The sequence below is a fragment of the Sinohyriopsis cumingii genome, chromosome 11 (assembly GCF_028554795.1).
Source record: "Sinohyriopsis cumingii isolate HCF-2022 chromosome 11, ASM2855479v2, whole genome shotgun sequence".
Classification (NCBI taxonomy): Eukaryota; Metazoa; Mollusca; class Bivalvia; order Unionida; family Unionidae; genus Sinohyriopsis; species Sinohyriopsis cumingii.
Window position 1 is genome coordinate 6,782,425 of NC_142971.1, and position 26,446 is coordinate 6,808,870.

Below are 26,446 nucleotides of genomic sequence, written 5' to 3' on the forward strand. Positions count from 1 at the left end.
AGACAGAGACAGAAAGAAGAATTGGAGAAATTTATGCAACGACAAAAGGAAGCGGAACAAGCTTTTCTCCTACAGCAACAGCAACAGCAACAAGAAGAGGTAAGAAAAAAACAACAGCAACAACAGCAAGAAGAAGTAGCAGCAAAGAAACAAGAGGGTGAAAATCAAACGGCTACGGTACTGTTGGACATTTTAGCGGAGTTAAGAAGTCTGAAACAAATGTATCAGACTTCTTTATCACGACCGAAGAGAATACGACCTTCCCGAGCTAAACACGCCAACCCTGTGACTAAGCCTGTCGTACCACCCTTAGTGATTTCAACCCAATCATCAGAAGTAGGCTTGGCCGTGGCAAAGGCTTAAGGCAGTTAAAGTTGATTGGTTAAACTCACCCCTACACCAAAATAAAAAGGTCCTTTTCAGGGCCACCCACATTTCTCCAAAAGAAATACAATTTCAATTTGCCAATAACTCAAAAATAAACCCCACCCATTTTACCCTTATAGTACGTGTCTGTGTATGAGTGCGTGAGTGTAGCTTCTTATTTTAAAATCAAAACTCAAAGACACTTACCTTATATCATTCATGTATTCTTTTATCCATTGTTACAATCCAATTCACAATTCACCACAGAACACTTTAATTAAAAGTTCATTGACTTCTTCTTTCTCCTTGTTTAGTCTCTCTGTTTTTTGAATTTCTTCACCGTCACACTCTTTTCCTCTTCTTCTTCCTTCTCGCTTTCTTCCCTTCTTCTTTTTTTCTCCTGTTTCTTTGCTTCTTTTAAATAGAATTGTCTTTTTTCTTCCTCTTCTTCCTCTGAAGAATCCCTGTCTTCTTTCGAAGAATCCCTCTCTTCTTCTGAAGAATCCTTCTTTTCTTCTGACTCCTCTTGTTTCTTTTTTGGGCAATCTGGAGACCAATGTCCTTTTTCTTTACAATAATAACAGGTATCTTGACTTTTGTCTTTTTTAGCCCCTGTTTTTTTCTTTTTTGACGGTCTGGACACTCTGAAGACCAATGCCCTTTCTTCTGACAGATATAGCAAGTATCCTGACTCTTATCTCGAAAGGAAGGAGAGTAGTCCGTCGACTGGTCTGAAGAGAATTTTCTAATGACCCCTCGCAAAGCTCTGACGAAACGTTCCATCTGGGTAGTCTCTTCCATCGTTCTCCTCGGTTTGAGAGTGAAATGAATAGGGAAAGGACAAGACACACACCCTTTTTATATACGCTGGTTTGCCATGACTATAAATTAGTCTATGGTGTTTGAACTTGAGTCATTTGACGTTTTGCACTCAAGATGAAACGATCCTATTCATTCGAGAAGAAAGAAGAAGAAGAAAGTAAGAGGCAGAAACGTGATCTATCGCCTCGTACCAGGGCTGAAATCTTGGCACAAATTCATGCCGGTGATTTTGAAGAGGACATGAGTGAACCAGAATCCGAACCCTCTAAACCAAGTTCGTCACCCTTAGTCAACCCTGAAAAATACTATTCCATTCGAGAGACGGAAAAGCGCTCCTCTAGAAAATTTAGAACCACGGCTTACACCTACACGGTGAAGTTTAAAGATTTCAAGGCCGATGTACCCTTAGAGAAAGCAGAAGGGTTTATCACCGAGATGTGGGATTCTTTGCTCACTGCACTCAAGCGACAATATCAACCCAAAGAAGACGATCGCTTGACACTATCCATAGATCACGACGGTTTGAAATCCCCTGTTTGGATCGAGTTTAGCAGACCCGCAGAACTGACCCCTTCCAAAGTCATGGACAAGATTCAACACGTACAACAATCTAATGACCAGTTTGACATCACCGATGGTAAAGCCACACTGAAAATGGCTCACGTCTCTCTTCCTCAAGGGACAGGACGCGAAAAGATGTTATTGGTGGACGACCTTCGCAACACCAAAACAAGTCTCGTCCGAATTCACAACCCTCAAGACCAGATGTGTTTTTAGCTCGAGCCATCGTGGTGGGACGAACCTATGCCAACAAGAACGACACGGTAGAATGGAAAAGAACGTGGGAGAACATTCGAAAATCGAACCGAACCAAACAACGAAACGAAGCAGAACTCCTGTTGCAACAAGCTGGCCTGTCCAAAGACACACCCTGTGGCATTCCTGAGATGCAAAAATTGCAAGATGCCCTAGCTCCACGCTACACCTTGAAAGTGCACCCTCAAGAAATGCGCGGGTCTCTGTTGTTTCGAGGCCAGGATTTTAAGGACGGAAAATACATTCATGTCTATCATCACGATGACCATTTCGATACCATTACCAGTATCACCGGATTCCTGGGATACAGTTATTATTGTGAGAAATGTGATTATGGTTATAACAATCGAGAGCAACACAAGCATTGTGGATGGAAATGCCCAGGATGTTTGGCCTCTCCACCCTGTCTGAGCGAAGAACCAGTGCCTTGTTCAACTTGTCTGCGCACGTTTGTCAGCCCTGCCTGTTACCAGCAACATTTGAAAACACAAGGTTCACAGAAGAAATGTGCTTGTCAACTCCTGAGATTGTGCCCTACGTGTGGACAAGGCATACTTACCAACAATGCCAAGGCACACGTATGTCGAGGAAAGAAAAAATGTCACATTTGTCACCACATCGTGGACTTGGAACACGAATGCTACGTGCAAAAATACCAACCCCCACCAGAGAAAGAGGACGGTCACAAGAAGAAAGGCAATTTCATCTTTTTCGATTTCGAATGCATGCAAGAGACCGGCATTCACATTCCTAATTTCTGCGTGGCTCATCGAGCGTGCGAGAAGTGCATTCAAGAACCTATCTTCAGTCATTGCCCTCACTGCAGCAAGATTCCTGGAGAGGGTGAAAAAATCTTTCGGGGACCAAACACGTTAGCCGATTTTGCCCAATGGGTCTTAGACCCCATCGACAAGACGTGGAGCCAAGAGGACATCGAACGTTACGGAGATTGTCATCGTCATGCCACGGTGATGGCTCACAATTTCTCCGGATACGATGGACAGTTTCTTTTGAGGTACTATACGAAACATGGCACCGAACGTCCTAAAGTGACTTTGAACGGAGCCAAAATCATTTTCATGCAAGTGGGACAAGTACAGTTTAAAGATTCGATGAGTTACTTGGCCATGCCTTTGAGCCGAATGCCTAAAACGTTTGGAATGACAGAAATGGCTAAAGGGTACTTTCCACACTTTTTCAATACGGAAGCCAATCAACATGCTGTTCTACCCCATTTGCCTGAGGCTCACTATTACGACCCCGACAACATGCGTACCGAACAACGAGAAGCTTTCTACGCTTGGTACCAAGCTCACGCCTCGGACCCTTTCGACTTTCAGGAAGAAATGTTAAAGTATTGTCGTTCCGACGTGGACATTTTACGGCGTTGCTGTGGAAAATTTCGAGAACTGTTCATGGAACACGGAGGGGTCGATCCTTTAAAAGAAGCTTGCACCATTGCCAAAGCGTGTTCCTTAGTGTACCGCCAACGATTCATGCCTGAAAACACCGTGGCTGTCATCAGTCCTCAAACGACCGACTATGTCAAGCGTCAATACTCGGTCAAAGCCGTACGTTGGTTACATTACTTGTGCGACAAGGAAGACAAATGGATTCAGCATGCCCGCAACGGAGGAGGCGAAAAGACCATCGGAACGTATTCGGTCGATGGCTGGGACTTAGAAAACCCCAAGATCGTGTACGAGTTTAACGGTTGCTTATTTCACGGATGTCCCGTCTGCTACCCTGACCGTGACACTAAAAATCAGTTTTTACAACGGACCATGGAGGACCTGTACCAGGACACTTGTCAGCGACGCCTAAAGCTAGAACAGCAAGGATACCAAGTGGTGGAAATGTGGGAACACGAATACGATCACCGTATGAAAACCGATCCCGAGTTTAAACGCCTCGTCGAAAGTTACCAGTTCATGGACCCGCTGAACCCGAGGGATAGTTTGTACGGAGGAAGGACCAATGCCACCTGTTTGCTGTACCAAGCCGACGAAGAGAAAGGAGAAGAAATCAAATACTTGGACGTGTGTTCGCTGTATCCCTACGTGTGCAAATATTGTCGCTTTCCTGTAGGGCACCCGCAATTGTTCACGGAACACATCGACCTGAAAAACATTCGACAATACGAAGGCTTGATCAAGTGTAAAGTTTTGCCTCCCACGAACCTATACCATCCCGTCTTACCTCACCATTGTCAAGGCAAACTGATGTTTCCCTTGTGCCGTACTTGTGCCGAAACGTGCAACCAGGACCAACCTTGGCATCACAGCCAGGAAAACGGGCCTTGACGGGAACCTGGGTCAGCGTGGAATTGTTCAAAGCTCTGGACATGGGATACCAACTGTTAGAAGTGTACGAAATTTGCCACTTTCCCAAGACACAACAGTACCACAAGGGTGACCCTACTCAGAAAGGCATTTTCGTCGACTACCTGGATGCCTTTTTGAAACTGAAACAAGAAGCCAGCGGCTATCCTTCCTGGTGTCACACTCCCGAAGACCAAATACAATTCAAAGAGAAATACTACGAACAAGAAGGCATCTCTTTAGACCACATCGAAAAAAACGAAGGCAGGCGATCGTTTGCCAAAGTGATGTTAAATTGCTGGTGGGGTAAAATGGCACAACGACCGTGTTTACCCAAGACGGAATATTTGACAGAACCTTCCCGCTACTTCCAGATGATTCACGACAAAACCAAATACATGAAACACGTGGACGTCGTTCGAGAGGATTTGATCTTGGTCAATTACGAAGAAGATCTGGACTTTGTACAAGACGACCCTTTTGGAAATGTCATCATTGCGGCTTACGTGACAGCTCATGCTCGCTTAAAATTGTACGAAGCTTTAGAACTGTTAGAAGAACGCGTCCTGTACTTTGACACGGACAGTTGCATTTACATCCATCACCCGATTCAACAGCACCCTGACATCGAAGGAAACCGTTTAGGAGCCTGGACAGACGAGCATCCCGACGACAAGATTCTAAGTTTCGTCAGTGGTGGTCCCAAAAATTACGGCTACGAATACCGGGACAAACAAGGAGAAGTGCACACGACGTGCAAAGTGAAAGGACTGACTCTGAATCATCGTACCAGTCGAGTGGTCAACTTTGGAGTATTGAAAGAAGCCTTGCAATCGGGAGAGGATGGAAACTTTAAAGTGACCACCTATCAACCGAACAAGATTGTACGTTTACCCACTCACCACATCGTCAGTCGACCCTTGGAAAAAGTCTATCAAATTGTATACGAGAAGCGAGTGCGACTTCTCAATCACTTCACCTTACCGTACGGTCACGTCAGTATTGGTCTGTATATGAAAAGGAACCTTAGGCAAGATCGATAGTTCATTGTTCATTGAAGTAACTTACCATGTCGTTGACGAAGAAGAAACCAGATTGGTTAGGAGTGAAATGTTGGACATCACCGAGACCAGGGTTTTGAGGCTTGGACACAAGAGGTGGCCTAGTATGCACGAGAGTTATTCAAGGAAAAAAGTTACTTTTCAACCTGTGTTAGTGACGGTGCCAGAAGAACCCGTCACCCAGGACAGGACTGTCGTGGACAGGCCTGAAAGACCCTTTCGGGAGGACACTTGTGTGACCTTACCCCTACTATAGAACTGGTTAGAACTTTACCCAAAACATGTTGTACAGACACTTGTGTTTATTCCACGTTCATGGTTATCATGTGCCTTTTATTCTTGTACTTAAGCCTTTGGCTTTTATGTATTTTTTGTCTTTCGTATTCATGTTTGAAAAAAACATTCAATAAACGTGTTCTGAAAAAGTATATAAACTCTTGTCTTGTTTGTTTTTCGTGTCACAAGTGACATTTCTCACACCATGGCTACCTCTGCTGTCTCTGCTCCCTCTTCCTCTACTGTCAAAGTCATCGACGAACACTTAGATCGTGCCAGTTGGGAGGCTTTGTATCTTCGCCATCCCTTTAACATGCTCATTGCTGGACCTAGCGGTTCAGGCAAAACCGAATTCGTCAAACGTTTGATCGAACATAAACATCATTTGATCGATCGACCCCCTCAACGAATCGTGTGGTGTTACAAAGAGTGGCAATCGGCGTACAGCCTCTTGCGAGAAAGTCAAGGCGATTCCATCGTGTTTGTGGAAGGTGTCACGGAATGGTGTAAATGTTGTTAATTAAATACATGTACTCGGGTTTCGTTTCTTTTTCTCTGTACAACGATACCCGAGGGTGATTATAATATGGTCTATGTATTTCGAAATCGGAAGTTCCAAGATCTCAGAATCGACCCCTGACAACCCCATGGAAGGACGAAAACTAGCTTTAGTACCTTACAAACGATGGATGGAATACCATCGGTGGCAAGAACAACACACCCCGCATTTACCTCCCAATCCCCATTTGAGCGAGATGTCCCAGTTACAACACGAATTGCAGTCCTTGATGGATCGCCAAGATTTGTCCGAAACAGAAAAATCGCAAAAGTACGGTCAACTCTTGCAACGACTGCAACTCTTTCACCAGAAGCTTTAGACGAAACAGCTCTACCCACTCTGAAAGATTTTAAGACCTTGATGAAAAGTCCAGCACCATCACCAGTACCAGTACCAGTACCACCAGTACCCGTGACCAAGACAGAAAAAGGAGAAGAAGAGGAAGGGTTTCAAACTCCACCAGAAAAAGTACGCAAGTTAACAACACCACCTACCTCCAGAATTGGATGGATTAAAAAGATGATGGCCACCCCTTCTTCATCACAAGAGAAAAAGAAAGTGAAGACAGAAGTGAAGACAGAAGTGAAACAAGAACCGATATCCCCCGCTCAGACATCCTTCTCCTCTTCGACACCTATTGCTGGCCGCACACGCAAAGCATTGCAATCCAAGAAAATACCCCAAGAGAAAAAGAGTAGCATCCTCCAAGAGTGGGTGTCTTATTAACACACCAACCAACACAAAAAATGGAAAAAGTCTTAGCCAGCATTTACTACGATCCCTCCCATCCTGCAGGTTACGCAGGAGTTCAAAAATTGTATCGTGCTGCCAAAAACGCGACTGAAAAGTCTCCGTTTACCTCAAGTGCAACGATGGTTACAAGAACAAGCTACCTACACTTTACACAAACCCATTCGACGCAAGTTTGCCAGAAGTCGCACCCGAGTGGAAGGCATCGATCATCAATGGCAAGCCGATTTAGCCGATGTCTCTCATTTGGCCAGCTACAATCGTGGCTACAAATATTTGTTTTGTGTCATCGACGTCTTTTCCAAATTTGCCTGGGTCGTGCCCTTGACTTCCAAATCGAGCAGCGAGTTAGTGCGAGCCCTGCAACGGGTGTTGAAACAAAGCGGTCGTCACCCTCTTCGATGGCAAACGGACAAAGGCACCGAATTTCTGAACCAAGCTTTCCAAAAAGAATTAAAGAAACGTGACATTCATTTTTTTACCACCGAGAATCCCGAAACCAAAGCCAGCATCGTGGAACGTTTTCAACGCACTTTGAAAGAACGCATGTGGAAATATTTTACGCATCACCACACTCTGAAGTACATCGACATCTTACCGCACCTGGTGCAAGCGTACAACCAATCTTACCATCGAAGCATCGGACGTGCCCCGCAAGACGTGACTCCCGACAACGAAGTGTTTGTGTTTGAGCGTCTGTTTGGTACGTCCCCGACGAGGGCTGTCCCCGAGAAAAGTGGAATGTTGGTCGTAGGAGATTGGGTAAGCATTGGTAAAACCAAACGCACTTTCGACAAAGGTTACTTACCTAACTGGACGACCGAATTGTTTCGCGTCACTGGACGAGTGCATGGCCGTCATCCTGCCGTCTATAAATTGGAAGACATGAACGGAGAAGTGCTCAAAGGAACGTTTTATTTGCCCGAGTTACAACGTGTGACCAAAAAAGAAGACGACGTGTACGACATCGAAAGCATTCTCGAACGCAGAACCCGTAAAGTGGGCAAACGACGTGTCAAAGAAGTCAAAGTACGTTGGAAAGGATATCCACCCAGTTTCGATTCTTGGATCGACGCTTCGCAAGTCATCGACTATAAAAAGAAGTGACCATCATGCCCTTTCACACAGCAGACGCAGCTACGTCGACCACTCCTCCTTCACCTAGTTCTTCTGTGCAAGATTTACAAAAACAACCCTTGTGGGTGTGGTGTGGAGAACGTGTGCCTAAAACGCAAATCGTCTTTTTCTGCCAAATCTTCGTGGTGTATTGTGTCATCGGGGCAGCCATCGCCAATTTGAGTTTGCAACAAGGAGACAAACAATTGTGGACCATTTTATTGAGCAGTTGCATCGGTTACCTGCTTCCTAATCCCTCCCTGAAATTCACCTCGAACGGGAACCCCGGGAACCTTGTGTCCAGTGCCAGTGCCAGTCACCACTTCAATCACAACCAGAACCCCATTTTGGGCGGAGACACGCCTCTGACGTCCAGTAACCCCTCGGACAGCCACAGAACTCTGGAATTATGAGTCACCAAAACCAATTTTACTTAACTTTACCCAGTGACAGTTCCATGGAGGTGTTTCCCAAGAACACGTTGTGCTGTTACACGGCCAAATTACCTCAGGCCATCCAGTTAGATCACGAAGCCCATTGATAAGTGGCTTTAGTAGAAATGATTCACCCGACCCAAGTCCTCAATGTCCTTCCCAATCAAAATTCTTTTGATGTGGAAGTTCATGACGAGCAAATGCAACAGTGGATGGATAGCAATGTCAAATATGACAAGAAAACCCGTACACAAAAGTACACCACCTATCACTTGTTCATTCCCCCAGGCTATTATTTTAGTGGTCAACATTTGGTCAGCACCATAACCTCCAGGTTTAATGTCGTGTTTCTGAAAGCTTTGGAGCATGTCAACAAAAATGTCACCATGGAGTACCACAAAGCAGCTCGTCGCTTCTTGATGAAATTTGAACGGCGTAAAATCCTGTCCATTTTATTTTGTCCTGAATTGTATGACATGTTGGGCGGAGACATGGACATGAGAAAGACCATGATCAAGAAAAACGAATTACCCATCGTTTACGACAACGAGTCTTTTAGCAAGTTATTTCGTGCCCCGGTAGAACTGAACCAAGGACTGAATTTGATGTTCGTGTATTCCGATGTGGTGGAGTACAACGTGGTGGGACACACCTCCGTACCGTTACTGCGTGTCATTCCTTTCAAAGTGGATTCTGCCACGAACACTGACGAGGAAGGTGGAAACACTTACCACGTCCACCGCGAATTTGTCCATCCTCACTATTTGCCGGTCAGCAAGTCGTATTTGGACACGGTCAACAGTGCTATAAAAGGAGATCTGGGACAAAATATTCCATTCACCAAAGGAAAAGTCACGGTGAAACTCCATTGTCGAAAACGGTTCTCTCACGACTCTTAAGTCATGTATCCAGTGTACCGAGGGGTTGCTCGACAGCGAGGACACGGCTTAGGAGACATGTTAAAATCGGCCTTTCGTTCGGTGGCCCCGGTGTTGAAACCGATGGTGACACGCGGATTGCACGCCTTGAAAGATGCGGCACTGACGCAAGGCAAAGAATTTCTCCAAAATGTCATCATCGACAAACAAAACCCTAAAGAAGCCTTCATGAGGGCAGGCAAAAATGTCTTGCTGCAAACGGGCAAAGACATTTTAAGCGAACGAGAAACACCTATAAATGCCCTGCACGCTACCGAGTCAGGCATTCAGCAAGGACAAGGCAGAAAGAGACGACGAAGAAAACACCCTTTCACCAGACTTCAAGCGAGAAAGGCCAAGAAAAGAAGAACCGTTCGAGACTTAGACGTTTTCGATTATTGAGAAAAGAGACAAAAAAACGATGCACCGAGAATCTTGTGCTTGTTCCAAGACGGAACTGGATCTGTTTGCCATGCCTCCCACCATGATGACCATGCAAGAATCCCAGTGGGTGGAATTTCACCCCGTCTCCTCACTGACCGATTCCGCTCCCATCGAGTTTGAAATCAAAGGACAGCCCGAAGATTACATCGATCTGAATAGCAGTTACTTGTACCTGAAAGTCAAAATTCTAGATAAGACTGGAGGTGCTATAGACGATGAAGCAGTAGCTCCAGTCAACAATTTCATGCATTCCTTGTTCAGTGGAGTGGACTTGTACTTGAATAACAAACTGGTCAGTAGCAGCATGGATACTTACCCTTATCGTGCCTACCTGGAAAATCTCTTGACGTACGGAATAGACGCCAAGAACACTCATCTCAATGCCTGTGTGGTATGGGAAGCTGACGAACCTACCAAGTTTGAAATATTGGAAACTGATGAAAAGAAAGACAACAATGATGGATTTGTAGAACGAAGAAAGAGAATCACGGGAGCCGACACAAGTTTAGAACTGATGGATCGTTTGCATTTGGACATGTGGTTGCAAGAAAAGTATTTGCTGAACGGGGTGGATGTCCGCCTGAGACTGAATCGTAACAGTGCCGCTTTCCATTTGATGGCTGATAGTGACGGTTACAAAACCAAAATCCTAGAAGCCAGACTCTACGTACGCCGTGTGGAAGTGTTACCTAAAGTGGGAAACGACATCAGTCAGACGTTGAGCAGAACGACCGCCAAGTATCCCGTACGACGCGTGGAAGTGAAAACCTTCACCATTCCCAAGGGACAGCGATCCATGATCGAAGATCATCTGTTCCAAGGACAGTTACCCAAACGTTTGATCGTTGGTATCGTCGAGAATACAGCCTTCAACGGAGCTGCCGAAAAAATCCTTTCTACTTTCAACACTTTGGCGTGTCAAAAATCGAAGTCAGTCGCGATGGCAAGACCTTGTGTACCCGACCTTTCGAACCTGACTTTACCAAGAAGAATTACTTGAGATCGTACTTGTCCTTGTACGAAGCCACCGGACAGTTAGGAACCAATACCAGTCACGGTATTACGTACGAGGATTATGCAGGAGGCTACGCTTTGTGGGCTTTCGATTTCACTCCAGACCAAGGCAGCGACGAGGGACATTTCCACCCTATAAAATCCGGTCAGATTCGTGTGGAAATTCAGTTTAAAGACCGAGACCCTGATGAAACGGTGAACGTCGTCCTGTATGCAGAATTCGATAATACCATAGAAATCAACAGTTTGAGAGAAGTCATCCTAGATTACTAGAAACCATGGAAGACTGTTATCCCTCTTTACCTAGTGGAGAAACTTTAAAGATGGAATGTGATGAGACTGTGGAAAAAATGTTGTATTTTGAAAAAAATTGTTTGATGTTATGATGTTGGATTATTGTTAAAAATGTTAGAGTTGTTGTTTAGTGTTAAGTGATTTTTGAATAAAAAATGGTGTGTTTTGAAAAAATGCCTTTGTCTTTTGTTTAGCTATAAGAATGTTGGATTGATGCTCTTTCATTTCTTACTATCCCTCTCATGACACTCACTAAACGTTGCGACTCAAAAACCGTGTGGGGGATGTTTTCCTTCACGTCTGCGCTTTGACTTTAAGAACCGGGTTGTTTCCAGTCTAACCATCCATTGTCGACTCATCCTCCTAAGAAGATGTGCTCCAAACTAGCTAAACTCAACGAAGCCTACGTGAATTTGCATAGGGTCAGACACAGTCTGATACCGAAGCCAGAAGAAATAGAGAATGTGAGAATGTTAAAAGTCACTGAAGACCTGATAGAAGAGCTCTTCAGAGAAGAAATGAACAGGGAGAAAGAAGAATGGACAGAGAAGTACAGACTTTAGAGACAGCAGCAACAGCAGCAACAACAGCAGCAACCTGAAGCTGACAGAGGCTTTGTCGATTGCCGCATCGACACCAAAGAGTTCTTCTTCTCTTTCCGAAGAAGCAGACCTATCGCCAGAAAGTCTATCCTCAGAGGACATCGCATTCTTAGAAACTAAAAAAGAATGCCATAGCAAACAAAAAAACAGCTCTTTTCAGGGCTACCCAAATACTCTAGAAAAGAAATAACGATCGATTTGCCAATGTGTGTAGGTAGAGTAGTGTGAATGTAAACACTAACTCTTTATTGATAGTGAGAGTGTATGTATTTGTGTGTTTGTAAGTGCTCACGTACATTGGTGTGGATAGTAGATTAAAATGATGTCTTTATTTGGTGTTTGAGGTGTAGATTTGAGGTTAGATTGGATTGCTTTGCGTATGTGGATAGTCTATTGAAGTGATTTATAAAAAATTTTAAAATAGTGATGGGTAGCATAAAAAAGTGAGTGAGTGTTTCTTTTAGGTCCGCGCGTTGTTGTTTTTGGTCATGATGTAGGTAACATCAATTTTATGTTTTTTAGGGGGATGTTTTCGTTCACGTCCGCGCTTTCACTATAAATTGAAACTCGCTGGGCAGTCTAGCTACCCTTGTTGATTGATCAACACCAAAAATGAACACGAGACTGTCTAAACTGTTGGAACTTCATGTGCATCTGGAATATGCCAGGCGCCTGTTGAATGAACTGGCCGCGGAAGCCATTGTGGAGGAGGGAAGGATAAGAGAGGAGGAGGAAAGAAGAAAAAAAGAAGAGGAGGAGAGAAGATATAAAGAACAAGAAGAAGAGGAAAGAAGATACAAAAAGGAGGAGAGAAGAAACAAAGAAGAGGAGGAGGAGAAGGAAAAGAAGAGAAGAAGAATAAATTTCAGAATCCCAGAGAGCGAAAATTGGGATTCTGAAGCGACATATCCTGCCTCTGCTCTCTCCCCCAAAAAAGTAAAAAGTAACTGGGGGATAAGATGTGTATGTGGCGCCAGGCCTGGAAGGTGCCACCATTAACCAGATGTCCATGAAGTTCCAAAAAAAAAACAAAAAAAAAAACAAAAAAAACCCAGCCCTTTTCAGGGCTACCCAATACTCTAGAAAAGAAATAACCATCAATTTGCCAATGTGTAGGTAGAGTAGTGTGAATATAAACACTAACTCTTTTTTAAGATAGTGTGAGGGTATGTGTTTGTGTGTTTGTGTTTGTACCCGCTCACGTACGATTGTGTGAATAGTAGATTATGGATTTGTTTATTGTTCTTAGCGTATGTGAAGAGTATAGTTTGGGTTTTGTAAGCGCTCACGTACGATTGTGTGGATAGTAGATCATGGATTTTGTTTATTGTTTCTTAGCGTATGTGTTTGTGTGTTTGTGTTTGTGTGTTTGTGTTTGTACCCGCTCACGTACGATTGTGTGGATAGTAGATTATGGATTTGTTTATTGTTCTTAGCGTATGTGAAGAGTATAGTTTGGGTTTTGTAAGCGCTCACGTACGATTGTGTGGATAGTAGATTATGGATTTTGTTTATTGTTTCTTAGCGTATGTGTTTGTGTGTTTGTGTTTGTGTGTTTGTGTTTGTACCCGCTCACGTACGATTGTGTGGATAGTAGATTATGGATTTGTTTATTGTTTCTTAGCGTATGTGGAGAGTATAGTTTGGGTTTTATTATATGAAATGAAAAAGTAGGGGATGTTTTCCTTCACGTCCGCGCGTTGTTTGGTCATGATCTAGGTAAAATCAATTTTACGTTTTAGGGGGATGTTTTCCTTCACGTACGCGCTTTAAGTATAAGAACCCACAGTATTCGTCGTTCAAACCATTCTGCAAAGAATAAAAAAAGAAGATGGCTTCTAACCAAATGGACAAAATACAAACATTACAAGACGTTTTAGACAACTTAGGAATGATGGAGCAGATGTTGATAAGACTGGTTGAAGACCATTATTCCTATAGTCCCCATCGTGTAAAGATGGAAATTAATAACTTAAAAAAGGTAAAGGACAAGATTAGTGGTGTCATGAAAGAGATAAAGGAGGAGAAGGAGGATGAAGAGGAAAGAATAAGAATAAGCAAATGGAACGAAAAGATTGAAAAAGAAGAAGAAAATGAGAAGAGGAAGAAAGAAGAGGAGGAAGAGAAGAAGAAAGAAGAGCAGGAGAAAAAAAAGAAAGAAAAGAAGAGAAAGAGTGTTGGAGATAAAATAAGAACTTGGTGGAGAAAAAGAAGAAACTAGAAGCAGAAGAAAACCCAAAGGCCCTTTTCAGGGCCAGCCATATTTCTCGAAAAGAGATAGCCTTTCCATTGCCTAAATTTAAATTTAAATGTAAAAATTTTTTTTTTAAAAAAAAATCCCATATTCAATTCCCCTTTTCCCTAGACAAGCCCAAACTCTATTCCCATGTTAATTTCCCCTTGTCCCTAGACAGACCCAAACTCTGTGTTAAATTCCCATTGTCCCTAGAGTTGCCCACGATTTTTCTCCATGTTAAATTTCCATTGTCCCTAGAGTTGCCCAGGGGTCTTTTTAATGCTAAGTCCCATTGTCCCTAGGGTGCCCCACTTAACTACTGGTGTGCTCTGATCGTGGTACTCTAAGTATGATCCGAGCAGCTGTGTTTTGAACTTTTTGAGGTTTCTGGAGTAGATATTGAGATGAACCAGACAGAACTGAGTTACAATAGTCCAGTCTTGAAAGTACTAATGAACACACAAGTGTTTTAGTGGCATCAACTGAAAGATATTTGCGAATTGAGCTGATGCGTCTCAGCTCAAGATATGCAGCCTTGCATATGTTCATGACATGTTGGTGCAATGTGAGAGTACTGTCCAGAGTAACACCTAGGTTTCGTACTGATTCTGTGAATTTAATGTTGGCGTTGCTGATATTTATTGTTTTAGGTAAAGGATGTGAATGAGAAAGTCTTTTTGTTGTGATCAGAATGGCATCAGTTTTATCATCATTCATCTGCAGCTTGTTACAAGTCATCCATGATTTCACGTCAGAAATGCACCTCTCTACACCTTGGATGGTACCATCAACTTCAGTTGGGTGGCTAGATTTGTATAGTTGGGTGTCATCAGCGTACAATTGATGAGACACTGGATGATGATATATGACACTTGAGAGCGACTGAGTGTACAGAATGAAGACAACAGGTCTAAGAACAGACCCCTGTGGAACACCACAACATAGATCAACTGGATTGGAGTGTATTCCATTTGCAGATACAATTTGTGTCCTGTTGACCAAGTAAGACTTGAACCACAGTAAGGCTGTATCATGAATGCCAAATACATGCTGGAGACGGTGAAGTAATATATCATGGTCTATTGTGTCAAATGCTGCAGACAAATCAAAGAGGGTGAGGACTGTAATCTTTCCGCTATCCAATGCAGAGAGAATGTCATTAGCTACTTTTAGAAGAGTAGTTTCAGTACTGTGGCAAGGGCGATATGCAGATTGTACATTGCTAAAAGACTGTTTGAATTTAGATGAGATACAAGCTGAGATAGAACAACCTTTTCTAAGATTTTTGAAATGAATGGGAGATTAGAAACTGGGCGGTAGCTCTTTAAATCGTTATGGTCTAGTGTTGGTTTCTTCAGCAGAGGCTTTACAATGGCCGTTTTGAAGAATGATGGGAATTCCCCGGATGAGAGAGAGGTAGTAATAACACCAGTTAGTGAAGGCAATACTGGATCTAAGCACTCAAGCAGCAGTGATGTTGGAATTGGATCAAGTTCACATGACTTTGGTGCACTCTTCATCATGATTGTACGTACGAAATCCATAGAGACCGGTTCAAATGCTGCTAATGGTTGCCGCTCAAATTCTGTATCCCAACTGTATGGTGACGACGAGTCAACTGAAATTGTGGTGTCAAGCTTATCTCTAATGGTTTGTACCTTTTAACAGAAAACATTTGCAAAATGACGAACCAACGAGAGGTAATTAAAATATTTGATATTTTAGAGTTGGTCTAAGTGATTATCCTGCTTTAATTAACATTGCATAAAATTCTCCTCCCTGCCCCCCCCCCCATCTCTCTCTCTCTCTTTCTCTCTCTGGCCGGTTTGACTTAATTTTTACCATCATTCATAGGTCCAGAGACAACGTTGTATGACACAAACGAAAATCCTCACGTCTTTTCATAGATTTTTGCCCGTATCTTGCTACGATGGTCCAGAGAGAGAGAGAGAGAGAGAGAGAGAGAGGGCCTTTGGACTTTTCGTATTTATATAACAATAATCGATTTTTACAACATTATAAAAGGTTTACGAAACAACAACAATAAAATATTAAAAATGCGTTACAGTATTTGTGTCTTGTAACCTAGAAACTTACCGTATATTGTTGACAGACTATTGGAACTTTATATCATTGATTATATAAACACTGTAGATAAATCCCAGGGAACATGTACTTACACCGTTACGACGAAACCACATTCTTATAGGTTACTTAGTGCAAGTCCAATTTCAAGATTTTCATCCAGCCCAAGTTCTTTTTTTCTCGCACTCCAAATGTGTGCGTGCTTTGTCCCTTATGCATGAGAGGGGTAGAGGAACGGAAAGCAGACAGAATTGCGATAAAATTGTGTACCATATTAAATTCATTTAGAACACTGGGATTAGTAATAGTTTTTATCGTTATTTTCATACGTCACTAATTATAAATGAGTGGAAATTCATCACTGATCTAGAATCAACAGTACACAGTTGCAAGACTATATATATATATATATATATATATATATATATATATATATATATATATATATGCAAATTATTGCCCCATGGGCGGATCACAATTTGATATGCCAATATTATACCAGTAGTATTTGTATATGGTATATCAAATTGAAATATATATATTCTTTGTCTGTGTGTGTTATGGCACTATAAAAACAGGTTCTTCCAAATCTTTCGAGATAAATAGGCCATTCCTTAAGTGAGAAAGAAAATATACATGAGACAAACATAAAAACACAAATATTTACATGATTTACACGTTAAAGAAAGGAAGCAGAATGGTTAAATAATAATTTAAATCCAGCTGTATAGGTATGTGAAGGTCTGTATGTGTAGGTCTGTATGTGAAGGTCTGTGTGTGAAGGTCTGTATGTGAAGGTCTTGTATGTGAAGGTCTGTAGGTCTGTGTGTGAAGGTCTGTATGTGAAGGTCTGTATGTGAAAGAAGGTCTGTATGTGAAGGTCTGTATGTGAAGGAAGGTCTGTATGTGAAGGTCTGTATGTGAAGGAAGGTCTGTGTGTGAAGGCCTGTATGTGAAGGTCATACAAGAAGGAAGATTTTCAGATAACGAAACTTTCAGGAATTGTCATCACGTATGACCGCTGCATTTGGAAAGCTGGCAACACAGAATTTTGTTAAACTTTCCTTCTCCTGTAAAATATCACAAAAAAGATGCATGTCATGACGTTAGATGTATATGTAACTTGCCATTATTTCAGAACTGTCATTAGTAACAGTTCCTGCCTCCTTAATTCTTAAATTCGTGGTCTCGTGTCCAGGACACTTGAAATTAAATTGTACTTTCTTTTTCCCCAGATATTTTAACAGAGTCTTTACAGACTTATCGTACTTTAATATTACAGACCCAGGTGAACAATTTCAATGTTTATTTTTGTCAACAGATGGCACCATCACAGCAGTGGTTGCGGCGGTTGCGTCCTCGTTGACATTCATACTCGTTTTAGTATTGGTTGGATGTGTCATTTTTCGGCTTAATAGAAAAGAGTAAGTACCTAAAATTCTCTCACTATCTCGTAAGAATATATCATAGAACAGTAACGTTTGAAATCTACGATTGACGAAGAGGTGCGAGTCAGTCATACTTCTCTACCATCATTTATACAGTTATAAATTTAGACCAAGTAGAGATCTCGTTGTTTAGACATACCAAATTAGGTTTTGATCTGATATATTCCTCTGTATAATATACTGTCCAAACAGTTGTATGGTTGGAGTATTTGCAGTAATCATTGAGAATTGTCTTCCACTCATTGCCTTCCGGTGTCTAACCATGAAAACGACATTGCCTGCCGGTAAAATTTCAGCAATCACGCAGTATTGCGTATCATGCAACATTTCATTCGGTTCGTCAAAACTTGCGATATTGTGGTGTATAGAAAATTTAAATGAGACTAGATTTCTTGCTTAGATTGTTAAATATAGTTCACGTAGATTGAAGATAAAAAAAACAACTTAAAAGGAAACTTCATCACCATCATATTAATATTTTAGAGGAAGTGCAGCAATTCTCAGAATTTCTCTAATCCCGCACTTCGTATCGCAAATTGTTTCGTATAATACCACAGTACTTTAAACATACAGCTCTTGTTATGCAAGGAAGACAAATCAAGATTGTAAAGCCATCATGTAGGCGAGGGTTATCTCCTGTTTTCCTTTGAATTGACAATTTTGGACTAAATACACATATCATTATAATTATAATTTCTTTATTATATTATTTCAGTAAAGAAGATATCAACAAGACATTAGTAATTTTTACGCGTAGCAGGCGCCAGGTCTCATTAGGATACGACAAAGAAACACTCCGCCTCTGTGCTCCGCCCGCCTACGAGGTTGTCATAGGTATGGGAGGAGATGAACTTCCACCTGATTATAAGACTATTTCACAACATTTGACACAGACTACGAGTATGAGCCTCGATGATGATATGGAGGCCAGATTCTCGAGCACTAATGAAAATTGTCCTATTACTAAAGATTTTGAAGATAACGTGGTAGAGACAGCAAAACTCACGAACGGATGTGTATGTGTAACGTCAGCATTGGTATGTATGGACCAGGAGGGAAATCGTCCAGGTAGTGGTAGAAATTCTTCCGACACGAGCTTGCAATGTAGTAAAAAACATAACAATTTAAACAATATCTCGGACGATTCGCCTAACAGAATAAACAAATATGTTGCCGTTAGTGACGATATAGAATTCATTTCTTGTGAGGAAGAATTTCCGGACAGTGACAAGGAAAACGGGGGCACGGACTCTGGTTTAGAAGACGCTAATTCCGAATCTTGTAAACATAACGGCTATGTTCGGGTTGTTTACACGAGATCGCCTTCAAAAAGGGAAGCGGCAAATATTGAATTTATAGATAAGGATGTTAAAGATGACGATGAATTATAATTATTGTTTAATCTGTCATATACATTATGGACATTGAGGGAAAAATCATTTCAGATTTTCGCTATTTAATAAATAAATATGAAAAATGTAAATGAACTGAGAAGGAAATGCGTGCTGATGGAAATATTTTAGCTTATACTTTTGGAATATCTGTTGTATCTACAGTGTTTTCGGCATCGTCATATTGAAGAAGTATTGTATGAATGATATGAAAGCATCAGAGGATCTCCAAATGGTTCTTGCTTCACGAGGTCGCTATGTGCTACACCCAAAAATGCACTTGTCCTCGCATTTGTTTTTGACTGTTATATGACTAGTGTTCTTTTTTTTAATGAAAGTAAATTTTATGTCGTTGTTGTTTTCAAACGTTGTGGGGTTAATACTGGTTTTTTATTTAAATCTTGAATGCATGCCATCAGTGTTGTATTATAATTATTGTATGAATAATTACAGTATGTTTATCCACGGGCCAGTTGGATTATTGCAATAAAAATAATAACTTATCTAAGATTGTTCCAATGACATATATTCATAAAATACAAACTTTAAACCACGCTAAACATCATTGAATGCTTTCTTTTAACCCATCTGTGTCTTTTTGACAACGAGAACGAAGTATAAAAGGAAATGGACCATGCAGTGATCGCTGGAACAATCACTTGAAAATGGTCCATTGTACTTTATCTACGTCGAAAATTAAACATAGCGGTTCCTGTGTTAGCCACATCTTCAGGAAAATCTGAATAGTATAAAATTAATTTCTTATATTAAGGATACATGTACTGTAATTAATCAAAGTTTCATCTGCGTAGTATATGGAGCCATTCTAAACAAGCGACCATAGGGACAGATCATTTAACGGTTGGGGTAATACCCCGGCTGGAATTTCTTTCCAGCCGGGGTATTTATTTCTGTTACCTCAAGATAACTTTTTTCCTTGAGTAATATAATGACTTAATGGCTGAGTTTTGGGGCTATAAATCCGAGCAATAATTTTTTTAATCTAACAGCCAGAGGAGATCTGGGTCTACATAGTTTTTTAGGATTAATAAGTAGAACGAACAACAAAGACTCAGATCTCGCAGTACATTATGGGTCTATATTGCTGGCAGTTGGACCCAATTTATAAGTAAATACTCAACCTGCGATTTAATGATGACGACATCATATAAATGAAGTCGATACTTTTTAATACTGCAGTCGAATTTCATGAAAACATTAGACGAAGAATGTGTCCATAGAAAAGAAACATGACTGAAATAGATTTGCACCCACCGTAAGTCAGACATCACTGTAATCGTTTCAAAAGTCAAGCTGTAATTTCAAGTCCGTTCAATATGGCATATTCTTATTTTACAGAAACGAAATTTCTCAATATTATTTTTAGACTTGTAGAATCCACGCCCCAGCAAAATTGTATTTCAGTTCGTGCTGTTTATGATGTACTTTGTGTATTGGCTGGCTGATTCATTTGCACGTTTCAAGAGCGGGGCGCCGTAGCGGGCAAAAGCTGGTCCAATGAGAAAGTTGCAGTTGAAATTTCGATGTCGTATGTCGAGAAATCCAATATCAATTGTGGGACCAAATTGCATGTCCTTAAAGTTCCATTTTCTAGATCGAGGTTTTAGCTTTTATAGTGGTGGTTTAAAGTTCTATTTCCTATGTCGACGTTTTACAGTGTATATTTTGAATTACACAACCGTGGTTGAAATGTCAAAATCATATGTCGAGAATCCCTAATTCACATGTTGAATGTAACTGTTTGTGATGAAAGTTCCATTTCATATGGCGAGTATTTAGATTTCATCTGTTGAATTTCACAGCAACGAGAAGCAGCCTCCTTGTTTAAAAATAACGCGGTCCGTTCACGAGAGCGACCTATAGCGAAGAAATTCATAGTAATTCTCGACCTTTGAATGGTAACTTTCAAGCTGGAAAGGCATGAAATGTAATGGCGCCTCATAATTTAATACACCAATGATGTATTTTAATACTCGATATTAATTTGAATTGTCTCGACATATGACATTAAAATTTCAACAAACGCCGTGTAATTCAGAAGATACAATCTAAATACTCGACATTGGACATCGAATTTTCAACCAACGCTGTGTAACCAAATTGAACCAATTTGTAAATTAGGAATTCTCGACGTATGACATTGAAATTTTAACCCCCGCCGTGTAATTCAAACGACACAATCTAAAACCTCGACATAGAAAATATAACTTTCAACCACTATTGTTTAATTCAACAGATACAATCTAAAATCTCGACCTAGAAAATGTAACTTTAAGGACAAGCTTTTTTGATACAACACGTGAAATTGGAATTCTGGACACATGACATTAAAATTTCAATGGTAACGTTCTGATTCGAAACGCTTTTGTCCGCTACGGCGCCTCATAATCTACCGCAGCGTTGAAATTCCTATACCGGTGGAGAAATTCAAGAAGACAAAAGTAACATGAAAATGCGCTGGCAATGAAGAAATAGCATTAAATAAACTATTCCCTACGGTGTAGCCACGCCTGTCAATTAAAGTAATACTCAGTGTTCGATTAAGTGTTACTGTGCATCATGCAGTCTTTTTTCAGACCCACAACTCACATATAATAGGTGAAATTGAAAGTACTGCATAGCAACACTTTAAATAATAAATAATCACAGAATACTCGGTAGTATGGGAATAACCGATCTAATCTTATTTCTTCATTGTCAAAGCACATTTTTGTATTACGTCCACCAAATTGCATTTTTCCACTGTTACCGGACATTTAACGGTATATATCGTGTGCAGAGCATCATGGGAGGCATGGGTACCAGGCTACAATTTCGGAGATGCGTAGTTTACTACGAATGCTGTCGTTCTTTCGTAAATCTTGCATACAGTCCGCATAGCATAATGCCAAAGTAAAAGTAATTGGTTTCGAAAAACACAGGAAATCATGAAGTTTGTCATGTGGGTATCACAATACCACTTGTGTTTCCATTAAGGTTGCCATGCCATATCTTTTTTCCAGGACATGCTCTCCTTTTCGTTCCTTAAATCTCTATAAGGATACTGGTACAGATACACACACTCCCCGGAGTATACTCATTGGTACAGATACACACACTCCCCGGAGTGTACTCATTTTAGAAAGTTCACATTATGGTGACTCTGGAGACCTCCATGCTAACGTTTAGCGAAATAAAAATACATTCTGTCTTATTTCACCGATCATGTCACACATCGTCATCGAGAGCAATGTTTGACAGTGTGACTAGAGAACCTTGTACACAACAGCATTTCAGAGAGATAACTCTGCTGGAACTAGAAAAGGGTAAACGTTATCCTGTCATAGAGGGTTATATTTTCAAGAACGTGTATCACATTTTTAACAACTAGAAAAACAAGCATACAAAACATTGCATAAGTATAAATTAATATTATCGCACATGTAGCAGAGAAACTCAACTTTGTTGTAAGCCTGACAGAAACCACAACTCTGATACAATGCGCCAGTGGCGTCACTAGGGGGGTGCGGACCGCACCGGGTGACACCATCAGAGGGCGTGACACCAAAATGGCTGTCTATAAAATGCTTGAATTTTTGTGCAGGAAGGAGGTCCATGGGGGTGACACCATGAGTTACAGCACTGGGTGACACCAACCCTAGTGACCCCACTGCAATGCACCAATCACATCTAGTTTTGTTTATTCATCATACAACGTCATCTCCCCCCCCCCCCCCATATGGTCCTGACACGAAGACGATGATGATGACGGCAACGAAGATGATGATGATCTTAGAGTAACATATTAATATTAGCCGTACAAGTACTTGATTCAATGCTAAAAATAGTACTGGTCTAAGTCTGTCGATATTTACCAAAGAATATAGGGTACGTATTGACGTGAAGAACTGTATCTAAATATAGCATGTACGGAAGAATATAAATACACAAATAAAAAAGGTATCATCCTCTACTTCCATGACCACAAATCTCACTTTTTAATTTCTTTTTACCCCAGTCTATGTTAACTGAACCATCTTTTGTATTTCCAGCATAGTTTGTCATTTATATTATACTCGCCATACAGCTGTATTATTGTTTCCATCCATTTGCAAGTATATCTGATGGCAATAAAATATGTTAAAACTTAACTAACCAATCAAAGTCAAAGACCTTAAGGGACAAAACAAAAACTGGGTCATTTGCTTCTTTGAATGAGCCAAATATCGGTTTCTGACTTTAAGAATGTCAGTTATGACGTAATAATAAAAGTTATGGATAATATGAAAAGCTCATCCTGTTATATTCTTTTGTCCATATTTTGTAGTATTGTTGTATTTGTCTTCATTGTTTTTATCCTTCTTCATTCCATGCATCGAACATGCCTCGTCAGTCACGGTTTACATGACTTTTGAGACCAGTTTGCACTCGCTGTTTTTTCATAAGACACATATGTTTATTATTTATATACAAGTCTTTAACAAATGTTAAAAACGTGCGTTTTTTCCCTGACGTATCTGTAACAAATAATAATGGTATCTATTAAGAATGAAAAGTCTAATATCAACAACTAATACAGCGCTAAACAGGAATGAGGGACAATGGAAAAACAAACAGACCATAAAACTTGTACAGTTTTTTTAATATATATATAAATTGCATTTGGAGAGCCAATATATCTTTTTTCATAAATTGTTAAAGCGCATAAATTGTGATGTTTGTTTCTCGTTGACGCATAATCATGGTTTCAGAAATACTATAAAGTAACTCTAACATAATTTTAGAAAGAAAACAAAACAAACACTACATCCAGTAGATAAAATATTGTCATGGACAGGTCTATTATTTGAACAGAAGAAACTTTGTATGTGGCTGACTTTATCTTGATATATCCAACGTCATTACCCCTACCTAATACATCGAACTGAAATCAAAATCGCTTGTTGTAAACCATTTCTGTACTGTTAAACTGATATATGTACAATTAATAATACTGATGTGGTATAAATAGTTTCCTTGACCAGGAAGGAAGAAATTACACAATTCACCCTAGTAACATAAACTGTGTAATATTGTTAAAAGGCACATAAACTGCAACTCAAAACAAGAAAATCATACAGTATACAATATGTTGTTATTACAAAACAAACACATGTTCTGTCTTACATTTGTTTTCTTCTCACATGCATCCCATCAGAATAAAACAAGCAAAGCATACTAAATGTTACACAAGTCCATGGAACAAACTTTTTAAAAGTTTTTAATACATGTAACAAGTATAAAATGTGTCTTTTAGGGTCTGCACCAGTAGGATCCAATTACTTGTTCTTGACCTCGTACAGATTTTGTGAACTATCAGAAGATAAAGTTTACATATAATTCAATAGTCATTTTTGTCTCTTTAAGTTATCAAAACGCCGCATACAATCAGGAATAACGTACGACCCTTAACGATACTCTGAGAGAGTGGGTCTTTAAGTCAAAATTGACTTTTGATTAGTTTGGTGCCAGTCATTACGTGCTTCAGAGAAAAAACGAATACATTTTTAATCAATAAAATTAATTTAAGTTTTTTCCTTGCCTTTTCAAAATACATGTACTCGTGCATAAATAAGAAAAAGGATTAGTAAGAAATCAACATACTTTTAAAAATTAAGTTTTGAGGGTTGTAGACCTTTGTATTGTATTACACAACATTGTACATGTAAAGTTTATAAACTGAGTTATACATTCTATCGTACAATATACGATCCAACTATTTGATGAAAACTTTCAATGGACATTTCATGCATACATCTAAAAGAATACACGTACTTTGAAGTATTTTTATTAAAATAATGCATGTAACTTTAGACTGAATGCATCAAAATGATTTTGACTACAATTTGCACTTAGTAAAGCATTGACATGTCGAGAAAAGAAACACAAAATTAGATCTACTATTACTTTTTGTTCTTTTCTACTGGATAGTGTTATGTTACAAATCGTTATAATTTTATTTAGATAATGCAGTCCATTGGCAAAAGATCCTTTTAAAACGTTTCAATATATAACAAAATACACAGTGCAGTAAGTAGCTCCCTCTATCAATATTACAATTACTACATGTAGTACGAGGATAAAAATCATTAAAGAACGTTACGAAACAAACTACTTACAAGGCAACTTTCACGGCAATGACGAATAAGAAGCTTAAGTTTTCTATAATTTACCGTTCATAAAGCCTAAATGAACAACTCTGACGGACGTGTGTTGCTGTTCTTGTCGAGATCCTAAAATTGTCTAATCTGATATTAAAGAAATCATGCTTTCAGTCATTTCTGGGTTGAAACATTTTTTTCGAATCGAATATACTTTTCAGGTTCATCTGTCTCTCGCTTTAGTTCGAACTCCTAAGTTCTCGGAGCATTCCCTATCCCTAGAACAGTCTTGAAGGATCCTATGCCATACCTACCGACTGAAAATACAAGTAATGTTCATAATTAACGGCATGCTGTAATAGAGACGCTTATAAAGTTAGTAACAGTATTGTTAGGAATCTATGCTCCTAAAAAAAGTAACAGAAAAGAGTGAAAGACAACAAGCTTTGTACAATTTAACAAATAATTTATTTCCTTAGAATACAAAGTGAAAATGAGAAAAAAGAACTTACGGTATTGCGAATTAAATCCCAGAATAATCCAAGAATTACAGTACAGGCACAAGTCGTAATAATTTAAAGTCCTGAATAAAACTCAGTACAAGTCCCAAAGAGATCCAAAACTGAAGGTGATGACGTGTCTGTTATAGCTTATGGAGTGCTGATGTGTCAATAATCTTTTGTTGAATCACAGTAATATAATTCCAAGTTTGCATATACTATACATTCCAGTGAATGTCTTTATCCAATAATTTTATTAAAGTACTTGAATTCAATAATTTTAAGAAAATAAAATTCAGCCCAAACTGGTCACAACGTAATACAGCTTTAAAGTGCTAGATATTAAAGCACGAGTGGTAAAATCTTCACAGTTACAATATATATAGTTTTCTACTTGACCTCAGATCACAATTAGCAATTTCTATTAAAAAAACACATTATCTAATGGAAAAAGAACCTTCTAGAATTACCTAATCAGCATTGTTCACTGAAACACAATAACCTGTAAATTCACTTACGAAATTCCAAAACCTCAACCCAAATAAACATATTTACTCCCTCATGTTTACCTTAATAAAAATCCTGATATTAAGTTCATACACATAGAGAATAATGAAACTATTATTAGTTGTTTACAAAATATTAAATAATTTATTTTTTAAAATGTCCATCAGGTCAAGCAGAAATGAACTCAGTTTTGGACAAGGTCAAGTCCAGCATACAATGTTACATTATAGTAACATGTAAGGAAACAATTTTGTTTAAAAAAAACCTAACAAACAAACAATTAAATTAAATATTCATAACAGTATTGATACGATAGAGAAGCGAGGACCAAATGTGTAAGTGAGAGA

General features: G+C 39.8%; 2 protein-coding genes across 6 annotated transcripts in view; one reads left to right on the forward strand and one right to left on the reverse strand.

Annotated features, from left to right (window-relative positions):
- Nucleotides 1-23,103, forward strand: part of LOC149787569 (uncharacterized) — an 84,147-nt gene extending 61,044 nt beyond the window's left edge. The window contains exons 5-6 of the mRNA XM_089973719.1: nt 17,435-17,537; nt 18,277-23,103. Coding sequence (XP_089829845.1) covers nt 17,435-17,537; nt 18,277-18,952 — 779 coding nt within the window. The 3' untranslated portion in view covers nt 18,953-23,103. The remainder of the gene's footprint in view (nt 1-17,434; nt 17,538-18,276) is intronic.
- Nucleotides 23,104-23,575: 472 nt separating this feature from the next.
- LOC149787570 (uncharacterized) overlaps nt 23,576-26,446 on the reverse strand; it is a 63,252-nt gene continuing 60,381 nt past the window's right edge. For all 5 annotated transcript variants that reach the window (XM_089973723.1, XM_089973722.1, XM_089973720.1 and 2 more), the window contains one exon: nt 23,576-25,409. In XM_089973723.1, the coding sequence (XP_089829849.1) occupies nt 25,345-25,409 (65 nt within the window). In that variant the 3' untranslated portion in view covers nt 23,576-25,344. The remainder of the gene's footprint in view (nt 25,410-26,446) is intronic.